The sequence below is a fragment of the Chelonoidis abingdonii genome, chromosome 1 (assembly GCF_003597395.2).
Source record: "Chelonoidis abingdonii isolate Lonesome George chromosome 1, CheloAbing_2.0, whole genome shotgun sequence".
NCBI lineage: Eukaryota > Metazoa > Chordata > Testudines > Testudinidae > Chelonoidis > Chelonoidis abingdonii.
Genome location: NC_133769.1, coordinates 324,403,856 through 324,415,995, shown reverse-complemented (window position 1 = coordinate 324,415,995; position 12,140 = coordinate 324,403,856). Strand labels below are relative to the sequence as shown.

At 44.3% G+C, this 12,140-nt stretch overlaps 1 protein-coding gene across 4 annotated transcripts in view; it reads left to right on the top strand.

Moving 5' to 3' along the window:
- PDS5B (PDS5 cohesin associated factor B) overlaps positions 1-12,140 on the top strand; it is a 281,843-nt gene that overhangs the window by 159,089 nt on the left and 110,614 nt on the right. For all 4 annotated transcript variants that reach the window (XM_032781999.2, XM_075061644.1, XM_075061643.1 and 1 more), the window contains 2 exons: positions 750-889; positions 969-1,084. In XM_032781999.2, coding sequence (XP_032637890.1) covers positions 750-889; positions 969-1,084 — 256 coding nt within the window. The remainder of the gene's footprint in view (positions 1-749; positions 890-968; positions 1,085-12,140) is intronic.

Below are 12,140 nucleotides of genomic sequence, written 5' to 3'. Positions count from 1 at the left end.
TAGCCTAACCAAAAGAAGGTTGATGGAGGATATGCTTGCTCTTTATAAATATATCAGAGGGATTAATATTAGGGAGGGAGAGGAATTATTTAAGCTTAGTACCAATGTAGACACAAGAACAAATGGGTATAAACGGATGCTAGGAGTTGAAGACTCGCAATTAGACGAAGGTTTCTAACCATTAGAGGAGTGAAGTTCTGGACAGCCTCCGAGGGAGTAGTGGGGCAAAAGACATATCTGGCTATAAGACTAAGCTTGATAGTTTATGGAAGGGATGGTATGATGGATAGCTTAATTTTGGCAACTGATCTTTGATTATCAGCAGGTAAGTATGCCCAGTGGTCTGTGATGGGACATTATATGGGATGGGATCTGAGTTACTGCAGAGAATTCTTTCCTGAGTGCTGGCTGGTGAGTCTTGCCACATGCTCAGGGTTTAGCTGATTGCCCGTATTTGGGGTCGGGAAGGAATTTCCTCCGGGGCAGATTGGTAGAGGCCTGGAGGTTTTTCTCCTTCCTCTGCAGCGGTGGGCATGGGTCACTTGCTGGTAGATCTCTGGCAGCTTGAGGTCTTTAAACCACAATTTGAAGACTTCAATAACTCAAACATAGGTTAGGAGTTTGTTATAGAAGTGGATGGGTAGGATTCTGTGGCCTGCTTTGTGCAGGAGGTCAGACTAGATGATTATAATGGTCCCTTCTGACCTTAGAGTCTATGATACTAATGTGAAGATTTTTGATATTTAAAGGAAACTTGCCAGATCCTGGTAAGGCTCAGGATTTCATGAAGAAGTTCACTCAAGTTCTGGAAGATGATGAGAAAATAAGAAACCAGTTAGAAATGCTTGTTAGCCCATCATGTTCGTGCAAACAGGCTGAAGGATGTGTGGTAAGAATAGCTTTCAGAATATTTGATAATATTTTGGTAATTGAATTGGGTTTTAACCTATTTCAAATATATATTGCAGAGAGAAATTACAAAGAAGTTGGGCAATCCCAAACAACCTACAAATCCTTTCCTGGAAATGATTAAGTTTCTTCTGGAGAGGATAGCCCCTGTACACATTGATACAGAATCAATCAGGTATGTATTTTGATTGGGTTGCAGATAAACTAAATGGAAGCTTTGAGATGTAAATAGTGACTTGTCAAAAAGACACAATCAGATTAAAATACTTTTAGATGTTGTATTATTGTATCTGTTATTAGTAACATCATATATTAAAACAGTTTTTTAAATTTAATTTTTCAATATTTTTTCTGTTACTTACTTTTCCCATTTCCTTAAACATAGAAAATAGCTGAACCACTGAGATTATTCCATTTAAAAATCTGCACCAAAATCTTTGTTCTCCACATGGTTTTATCTCAGTCTCTGGTCAGGTCATGAAAAGATTATTTTAAAATTAATCTACATGAAAACCTACAGGAATTAACCTACATTGAAAAGTTGGTTTGGATTTCTTGTTTTCTCTTTAATTATTAGAACCAGTTAATTGTATCTCCATTCCAAAAAAGACTGGTCATATTGTAAGTATGAGCAATCATAAAAGCAATAAAAAATATTCACTTTTTAATTAACTGTAATAATAATCATGGAGTTCATTACAAACAGTAATTTTTATATCACTGTAGACATATCAATTGAACTCTATACAATTAAATACTTCTGAGTGGTGGAAGGAAAAAAGTGCATATGTGATAAGAGCGCAGAAGTGTACAGCTTTGCCACAAAACCAGCTTTCCTTTTCCCACAGTCACCTGCCTCATTCTGTACATACTTTCCAACTTCTGCAACAAAGGAAGTAGGAGTCCTGCAGCCTCAGTCACTACACAGCCCTCATTCATTCCCTGATCACCATGTATCTTGTGCACTGAATAAGACGGGTCGGTCCCATGGAAATATCGGTATATGATCATGTAATTGAAATCTATCATAATATCTAGGCACAAAGAAATGCAGAACTAAGATTATACAGACTATCTCTATTTTCCCAATTCTTAACTTTTGAATGTTTGACTTTTCAACCTTAACAGTCTTTTGAAGTAGTTGTTTTTTGTGTGCAATCTCCTAACTTTTTAGAAAGCAAACTGAAAAAAACAGAAATTCTAGAACTGGTAACCATATTAACCTCTGTGGGTCATTAGCAGGCCTTTAGAGTCACATCACAGACCTTTACTACTTGTCCTAATGAAATAACTGGTCACAGTAATAGGCTTTGTCAGCAGAAGGCACAGCTATTTGTAAGACAGCCTGGATTTGGAAGTGTTGGATTCTAATCTAGGTTCTGCAGGGGAGTGTGCATTATCCATCATAACCTCTCTCTGCTCCTCACCCCTCTTCATTTGAGTCAGACTGCTTTCTCTTCCTCCTTCATGCTGTCTGGGGGCTAGCACAGGGTACTGAGAGCTCTGCTATCAATTTTGGTGCTTGGTAAGTAGTTGCAGGAAAAGCCCTTCTCCGGGTTTATCTATGCTTATGGCTAAGTCAGCACTGCTGTGATCGATACAGTGGTGTCAATTTAGCGGGTCTGGTGAAGACAAGCTAAGTCGATGGCAGAGCACTCTCCCATTAACGTCTGTACTCCACGTCCCCGGGAGGCAGAAGGTAAGTTGGTGGGAGAGCGTCTCCTGTCAACATAGTGCAGTGTAGACACTGTTGTAAGTCGACTTAAGTTACGTTGACTTCAGTTTCGTAACTTTTGTAACTGAAGTAGTGTCTCTTAGGTCAACTTACAGCTTTAGTGTAGGCCAGCCTAGCAATCTCTGCAACCCTGGTGTGAAGCATGCCTGGTGCCTGCAGAATGTTTAGAGAATTTAGCTGCAATCATCTGAGCATGTCGAAGTGACAGTTCTCAGAGGCTTATGACTTGGCCAGGTTTCTTCAAATTTTCAGAGTCCGCATAAAAGCAGTTCACTGACTCCAGAGTGACTCTCTTGCCAAACTTCAGATTGCCTGTTCCAAAACATGCAGGCTAGAGTTTTTCAAAGAAACGGTTTGTTGTCAGTAGCTATTGGTGTGATGCTCTGCTCTTGTTCGATAAGTCGGCTGCGTGCGTGTTCCCTCTGTGTGCTGCCTTGGCTCTGCGCAGATAGCTGACACAGCAAACCCCGAGAGAACCCCCAAAGACCACAGAGTCTAGTAAGGTACAAAGGAACCCGAGCCAGGTTTATTGTCAAACGAAGCACAGTAATAGTTTCCTATAGACTCTACAGGGCATACTACGAATATGTGCCCCCTGGCAATGGACACAGCTCAGTCAGTCATGGGACTTTTCACTGCCCCCTAGGCTGTACAAAGATGTGCGCTCTGAGACCTATTTTTATACAGTTACAGAACAGATTACTCAGCCCTACTGACATATTGAGGTACAGCCCTTTGGCTCATTAGGGTGCTGTCTCCCCTTTGATTATGTTGTTCCAGACAAACAGATCTATCCATTATGCTGTCCTGTCTTTAATATGGACCTGCCCATTCCTTGTTATGTCTGTGGAGTGTCCTGATGTCATCTTGGCACAAGTTCCACTTCTCGCCACTTCTGTGAGTGAGGCCTGCCTCTGGCTCTCAGCCCAGCTTTTGTTTAGCAATGCCTGGAAGTACTTTGGTTCAGGCTGCAGGCCTCAGACTAGGCCTCTGACACAAGAGGTTATATTTCAGGGCTTCATCTTACTACACAGTTGTAAGAATTTTTTGATGGGGGGAAAATACATTGTTTTGCTGTGCTTCGTTTCCTGAAACTTCTGATAGATTTTTATGGTCTTTCAATAAAAGCCTGGTGAGAATAACTGGCGTAGTTTTCAGTTAGAATAGTTCATGTTAGTACTTTATCCCCATCCTTTTGGTGGTTCAATTTTTTTTTTTTATTTTCTCATCATAGGGAGGGCTGTAGGCTTCCTTTTTTTTTTTTCCCCACCACCGCAGCACAGTATTTATACCCTGACCCCTTACGGGGAGAGTACGCTCCCTCAGGGGCATGCCTGGCTCTCCAGGGTTCAAATGCTGCAGTAGCTGCAGGTTGTCTCTCTCTCTCTGACGGGCACTCTCAGTATGTCTGGTGTCTTGGCAAGACACGCATACCACAGAAGTGCTCACTCACACGTTACAATCTGAAAACACCAGAAAAACAAGATCTCTAACTTAAACTTCTCTTCATGGAGAAGTCTCTCTGCCCAGTGTCCGAGCCTGAAGTACACACCCCACCTGGCCAGAAATTGCCAAACGTAGCCTCTGACAAGGACCCTTCTTCCATGTCCCAGGCTTCCCATCAGCCTGCCAAGAAGGTGCCAAAAAAATAGGGTACCCCATCCCCGACCTTGGAGTTGGCCAAGAAAAGGCACTCCGCTAATGGGCAAACACTCATAGTATCGATCACACCTGCCACGTCAGCTGCCAAAACAACGGGACCTTCCGGCACCGTCAGTACCAAGAAAACAAAAGCCATCAAACAATCGAGCTCAGACACAGCCACCAAGGGGAAAATGAAACCCCATGCTGTGGTATCGCCGAACATGACTAACTCTTGGTACTGAGCACCTTGGCACCCCTTTTGCTAATGATGCCACCTACTGTGGACATAGTGCACAGTCACACACAGGTACTGACAGACAGGTTTCAGCGTATGGTATTGATTCCTACCATACTGACTGTGATGATGCCATGTGCTTCACAGCATTTCCTGGTCCAAAAAGACTTCTTCATCTCTTCTGTACCAGAATCTCCCATCCTCTGAACCCAGAGTACCTCAGTCCTTGCGGTATCTAGTCAAACGAGCTCTGCACTTCTTTCTGGTCCACAGTTCTCGAGTGAGGATGAAGATGGAGATGAGGATGTTGGGCAATCTCTATAACATTCTTCCCATCATGCATACTCCTCCATGCAAACCCTCTGAACCAGTCCTGGTACGGGCACCCCTGGATGCCCACTGTGCCCTTCCTGCCACAGTGGTCATTTTGGAACCCATGGGCAGTATATTCACAACAACAGCTGTGTTTATCTACCAGTCTTCCCAGAGCTGGCACGTATCAGTCATCTTTATTAACACCACAGGGACCGCCTGACACCTCAGAACAGGGGGCTGAAGAGGAGCACAAATTTTCTGACCAGGACGATCCACCTGAAGTCCATCCACTTCTTTTCGTCCTCACCTGACGACACTATTATGCCCCCACTTTCCAACACAGGCGGTGATTTCAAACAAGTCCATGACCTCAATATAGAGAGTTGTCACTTCTCTGGACATTTCACTGGAAGAAGTCCAGGTGTCTTGACATAAATTAGTATATATACTGCACACATCAACCTCATCTAAAATTGCCTTTCCGATAAATGATGTGATTATGGACCCTGTGAAGTTGCTCTGGCAAACCCCTGCAACAGTTCCACCTACCTGTAAGAGGTCTGATAAAAAGTACTACATGTCTGTATAGGGCACTGAATTTCTGTTTTCGTGTCAGACACGGAACTCATTTGTGATTGACACAGTCTATGAATGAAGTAGACAGCAATACCCCAGCAACACCCCTTACAACAAAGACTGGAAATGGCTTGACCTTTTCGGCTGCAAACCATACTCGACTGCAACCTTACGATTAAGAAAAGCCAACTATGAAGCCTTACTGGGAAAGTATGCCCACTTTAACTATGCAGGTCTTTCTGAATTTACTGAATTCATTCTAGATGACAAAAAAGAGCAGTATAATCTAGCATCACAGAAGGTCAGTTCATAACCAGAATAACATTACAGCTGCTGTTGACTCAGCAGATTCAGGAGTGAGATCCATAGCAACCGCCGTTATGTGGAGGGCTTCCTGGCTCCATATATTGAGATTTCCAAAGCCAGTACAGTAACTGTAGAAGACCTACCATTCGAGGGATCCAAACTTTTTGTGGACAAAACAGACGAGTCCTTACACAACTGAAGGACTTGAGAGCAACATTGCAATCTCTGGAAATTTACACATGTAAGATCAAAAGAAGACAGGGAAGTTATCAAGCCCCTCAAACATCCTGTCCCCCTCTGTATGCACGACGCCATAGATACTATGGCCATTGGGGCAGAAACAGAAAACCTTGAGGAGAAGACAATCTGCTCTCTTGAATACTACATCTTCACCATCAACTTCCAGACAACAAATTTGAAGTCCTGGTCAACAGCCAGAGAACCCCATCTCTTTCAGTGCTGGAACCATCTACCACTTGCAAGACCTTAGGAAATCACCTGATTCCATTTTACCCAATCTGATAGAGTATTACAACAGACGGATGGAGTAACCAGTTTTGATAATTTCTAATACCCATCCGCCTTACCTCCAAACCCCCTACCCACTCCCCTTCCCTGTCCTTCAGGGACCCCTCTCACGAGCATTTCCTGCGAGAAGAGGTAACCCACCTCCTATCTTTGGGAGCAATAGAACTCATACCATCCAAGTATAGAGGGAAGGGGTTCTATTCCCGCTATTTTCTCTCTCAGAAGAGACAGGAGACTGGAGACCCATCCTCAATCTATGATGACTCAACAAATTTGTGAAAACACAATGATTCAAAACGGTCACACTAGGCACCATAATCCCAGTGTTAGAAAGGGCTGACTAGTTTTTAGCCCTCGACCTTCAGGACATGTTTTCATATATCCATCCCTCACATCAAAAATGTCTATGATTTGCAATAGGACAAGAGAACTTCCTATACAAAGTTCTACCCTTTAGCCTTTCCGCTGCCCCTCAGGTACACTCAAAGGTACTAGACGTAGTAGTTGCCTACCTACACAGGGAGGAAATCATGCTATTTCCCTACTTGGACGATTGTCTGCTGAAGCACCAACACTGCAGGCAGTGAGAGTCCACCAAACTCATGATACTCTAATTACAAGGTTAGGCGTTCAGGTAAACATACAAAAATCTACTGACACCAGTTCTACACCTGGAATTTATTGGGATAGACCTTAACACTCTCAAGTCAACTGGTTCCCAACAAAACAATTTCTGATTTTAATCAGCTTGATCTCCATGGCACAAAACGGCTCACAGGTGTCTGCAAGAACTTGCCTACAAATTCTAGGCCACATGGCTGTCACGACCTTCATCGTCAGACACGCAAGACTATATATGCAGTGTCTGCAAGCCTGGCTCCAGACAAATTATGTTCCACATGGGCATAGTATAAAGCACCTCACTATGCCAGATACAGTAAGACTTCCTTTTGCGGTGGACCAATCCAGACCTAGTTGTCAGAGGGGATGGTCTTCCCACAGAATCCACAGTCGCTCTCCATCACCACAGATACATCCCTTCTAGGTTGGGGAGCACACCTGAAACCACACTCTATACTGGGCCAATAGTCTGCAAAGGAGTCCCATCTTCATATAAACTTGCTAGAACTGCGAGCGGTTTGGAACACTTGCTCCCACTTACCAATAATCAAAGACAAGATGGTGCAGATCCTTGCAGAGAATCTGGTGTGTATGTTTTACGTAAGCAGACGAGGAGAAGCACAATCACACTCCCTCTGTGTGGAAGCCATATGACATTTGGCACTGGTGCATCAAGCACAATGTCCATATTACAGCATCATACCTGCCTGGTTGCCAGAATACCACAGCGGATACCCTGAGCAGGAACTTCTATCAGAACCACAAGTGGGAATTGAATATACATGTACTCTTAAACATTTTTTTGGACTGGGGGTTTCCAGCAATAGATCTTTTTGCAACTGCACAAAATACAAAGTGCCCCCAGTTTTGCTCCAGGGCAGGGCACTGTCCACATGCTCTGGGTGATGCCTTCCTCATCAAGTGGAACACTCACCTCCTGTATGCCTTGCCTCCCATCCCCCTCCTAGTCCATGTGCTTCACAAGATCAGACAAGACAGGTCCAGAGTGATCTTAGTAGCCTCCCACGTGGTCGCAACAAACACGGTATCCTTACCTTCTCCACATGGAAGTCTGTCCGCCATGTACACACCCACTTCTGCCTTGGCTGCTATCACAAGACGTGTCATCCATCTAGATCCCCAAAGACTCCCATATCAAAGCATGGTTACTGCATGGCTTTTGAGATCTGAAATGACATGTTCCACAGATTTAGAAAACATCTTGTTAAACAAACAGAGGACAACTACCTGACTCTCATACATACATAAGAGGTGGCGATTCAACTCATGGTGCCAATGCAAACAGGCCATACTTATGTCAGCCCCCTTACCTCTCATTCTAGACTACTTGCTAGAACTAAAGCAGATGGGCCTTTCCATGAATTCGATATGAGTACATCTATCAGCTGTCACAGCCTTCAATCACAAAGTAGATGGATTCTCTACTTTTACACACTCACTTACTAAATGCTTTCTTAAGGGCCTCTCTAATTCCTACCCTGGAAGTTCGAAATCCTAACCCACCATGGGACCTCAGCTGAATCCTCCATACCCTCACCACCCTCCATTTTAGCCCATGACTACAAGCTCCTTGCTACACCTTTCCATGAAGGTTGCATTCCTAGTGGCCATTACATCCGCCAGGAGGGTGGGAGAATTGGGAGCTCTTAGGGCTGGCCCACCTTACAAAATATTTTTCAAAGATAAAGTACCCCTCAGACTACATCCCAAGTTTCTACTTAAAGTTGCCTCATGCTTTACCTCAACCAAACAATCCACTTAACACTTTTTCTCCAAACCACATGTGAATAGGTGACAGTCCAGATTACACTTCTTGGATGTCCGCAGGGCTATAGCCTTCTACAATGATAGAACAAAATCTTTTTGCAAGTCTCCAAAACTGTTCGTGTCAATCACCAAATGATGAAAAGACAACACCATATCCAAACGGATATCAGACTACATAAAACTTTTTCTGGCATGACCAACAACCCCCTATGGGGATCTGCACACATTATACCAGAGCCCTATCAGCCTCTATAGTGTTTTTTTAACAATGTTCCCATCACGGAAACCTCTAGTGCCACAACGTGGGCCACACCCCGCACATTTACCCAGCATTACGCTTTCCAACAACATGCATCTTCTGATACCCCTCCGATACCCTGAAGGTGTCTACTAAACTGACTGGAATAGTGTCTTAACCCAAAAATGAGGGACAACCAGTGTGGTTTCCGTACAGGTCAATCAACAATCCATGCTGTATATGTTCTGCAGAATGTAACTGAAAAACAACTAGAGTGACAACAGGAAATTGGCATTACATTTGTAGACTTTTCAGCTGCCTTTGCTACATCAGTCAGCACCATGGATACTGCTACACCAGTATGGAGTGTCTGAGGACTTACTATCCGTAGTGGAGAAACTATATCATTGACCCTCACACAGCTAAGTGTTTGTATTAGACTGATTTTCAGTAGAACCAGGAGTACATACACCTTGGGGATGTGTTCTTTGACTGTTGTTTAATGTTCTGATAGACCATGTGATGGCAAAGCTGATTGAGGCCAAAGTAGCAGGTGTGAAATTAAAAATTCATCTTTAGCGGATCGAGTATGCAAATTTTATTTCCTTATTTGGAGAGCCTACTGACCAACTGCAGCTAATGCTGGAAGAGTTGTGAAAAAGTGCAGAATCTGTGAGTCTTGAGATCAATGGGAGTCATGGCCCACATGCAGTGGGTAAATGCCACCATGTTGGCCTTCCTTACAGAGATGCTGTGTCAGGACATTTGTATTGCAGCCATGTGGTCCTCAGTTCACACCTTTACTGTTCACTATGCTATCATCCCAGCAGTAGTGGCAGATGTGACAGTCAGCCGCACTGCCTTACAACCTATGACTTCTTGTGAGTCCTCTCACCCACCTCCATTCTGAGCACTGCTCGCTACTCACCCACTTCTGGAATCCAAATAGGGGCCATCATTCGAAGACAAAGAGGAGGTTACTTGCTATAATTGGAGGTTATTCAAGATGTGTGATCCCTATTTGGATTCCAGTATCCACCCTCCATCCCCTCTATTGCAGATTCTATTGCTTGCTGGCAAAAGGGACTTGGAGCAGCATCAATGCACCATGCAGCCAACTCAGGATGAATGTGCGGGTCAGCGGGCACTACTACAAACAGTTGCAGCTCTGGTGCATGGCTCACATGCACACTTACATCTGGAATCCAAATAGAGAGCTCACAGCTCAAAGAACTTCCAGTTACAGGAAGTAACCTCCTCTTTCAGTGTCTTCAAAGGCTTCCATTTGGGTTGTGGGATATCTGGGTGACCACTAAAATATAGGTGTTCAACATGGTAGTGCTGAGAGCTGTTATATGGAGCAGAAACATGGCTGTTAAAAACAGCTGAGGTGAGGAAACTAAACAGTTTTTTTTGTTAAAAGTTAGTGTTTAGGAAGTTTGAGAGGGAGTTATGGGAGGAAGACATAATAGCGCTATGGTTAGGAAGGACTGCATTGCCAGTGCCAATCCTGCTCCTGTCTTCTCCACCTGTGCCTGTATCCACCTGGACAACCTAACCATGGATGCCTCTACCTAGATCTCGGTGTGGACTTGCAGAGACTGTGGACTGCATTTCCTACTGACAGAAAGCCAGGTTGGGGGACCATCCACTGTGAAAGATGTCTGCTGGTGGAATCTCTCAGGAAGCAGGTGGAAGAACTACAGGAGGAGAGTATTCATGTGGAGACATCCAAGGCTGAGGAAGCTGTGCAGCTACAGAGAACTGCTGTCACACCAGCGGGGGAGCAGGATATGGCTCTTGTCACAGGACACTGTCTGCTGGTTACTTCTGGCAGCAGGCAGTGCTCCACCCCTACTCTCAACCCACCCACCGTGGTGATGGAAAACCAGTATGCTGCCCTGGCAATGAGTGACGAGGAATCGCCCACAAAGGTGTGGAAGGAGAAGCATGTACCCCCAAGGCTGGGAGAATTGCAGTTACCACTCCCAGGAGGAAACATCGGGTAGTGGTGGTTGGTGACGCTCTTCTGAGGGGGATGGAGGCACCCATCTGTAGTCCTGACATTGCATTGTGGGAGATATAGTACCTGCCACGGACCCATATCTGAGCCGTTTACGGAGGGATTGTAGAGGATCATCCGGCCCTCTGACTACTACCCTATGGTACTCATCTGTGTGAGCACTAATGATACTACAAGGTATGATCCTCAGCAGATCAGAGGTGACTACAGGGCTCTGGGAGTAAGGGTGAAGGAGTTAGGAGCGCAGGTGGTGATCTCTTTGATCCTTCCGGTCAAGGGTTGCGGCCCTGGTGGAGATAGATGTATCCTAGAGGTGAATGCCTGGCTGCGAGGATAGTGTCACCAGGAGGGTTTCGGCTTTCTTGTCAACGGAATGCTGCTCGAGGAAGGACTGCTAAGTAGAGATGGGGCCCACCTATTGAGGAAGGGGAGGAGCATATTTGGATATAGGCTGGCTAACCTCCTGAGGAGAGTTTTAAACTAGGTTTGAAGGGGTCAGGTGACCAAAGCCCATAGATGTGTAAAAAATATGGAGACTTGAGAGAGTGGTCGGAATTTGGGGGAAGCATGGACTGTTATAGCAGGGGTAAGGGAGAGACGAGAGAACTTGGGCGGGGGGGATCAAATCAGTATCTTAGATGTCTATATACTAATGTGAGAAGTATGGGGAATAAGCAGGAAGAACTCAAAATGCTAGTAAATAAACTATGATATAGTTGGCATCACGTATTGACTTGGTGGGATAATATGCATGACTGTTGGTATAAAGGGTACAGCTTGCTCAGGAAGGACAAGCAGGGAAAAAAGGGAGGTGTTGCCTTATATATTAAAAATGTATACACTTGGACTGAGGTTGAGATGGAAATAGGAGACAGACATGTTGCAAGTCTCTGGGTAAGGATAAAAAGGGTAAAAAGCAAGAGTGATCTCATGGTGGGAATCTACTACAGGCTACCTAACCAGGACAAAGAGGTGGAGGAGGCTTTTTTAAACAACTAACAAAATCATCCAAAGCACAGGACTTGGTCATGATAGGGGACTTAAACTACTCAGACATCTGTTGGGAAAATAACACAGCAGGGCACAGGTCAAATGACAAAGGATGAATATAAACAAATAACACAAGTATGTAGGGACAAAATTAGAAAGGTCAGGGCACAAAACGAGATCAAACTAACTAGAGACATAAAGGGTAACAAGAATCTACAAATGTGTTAGAAAC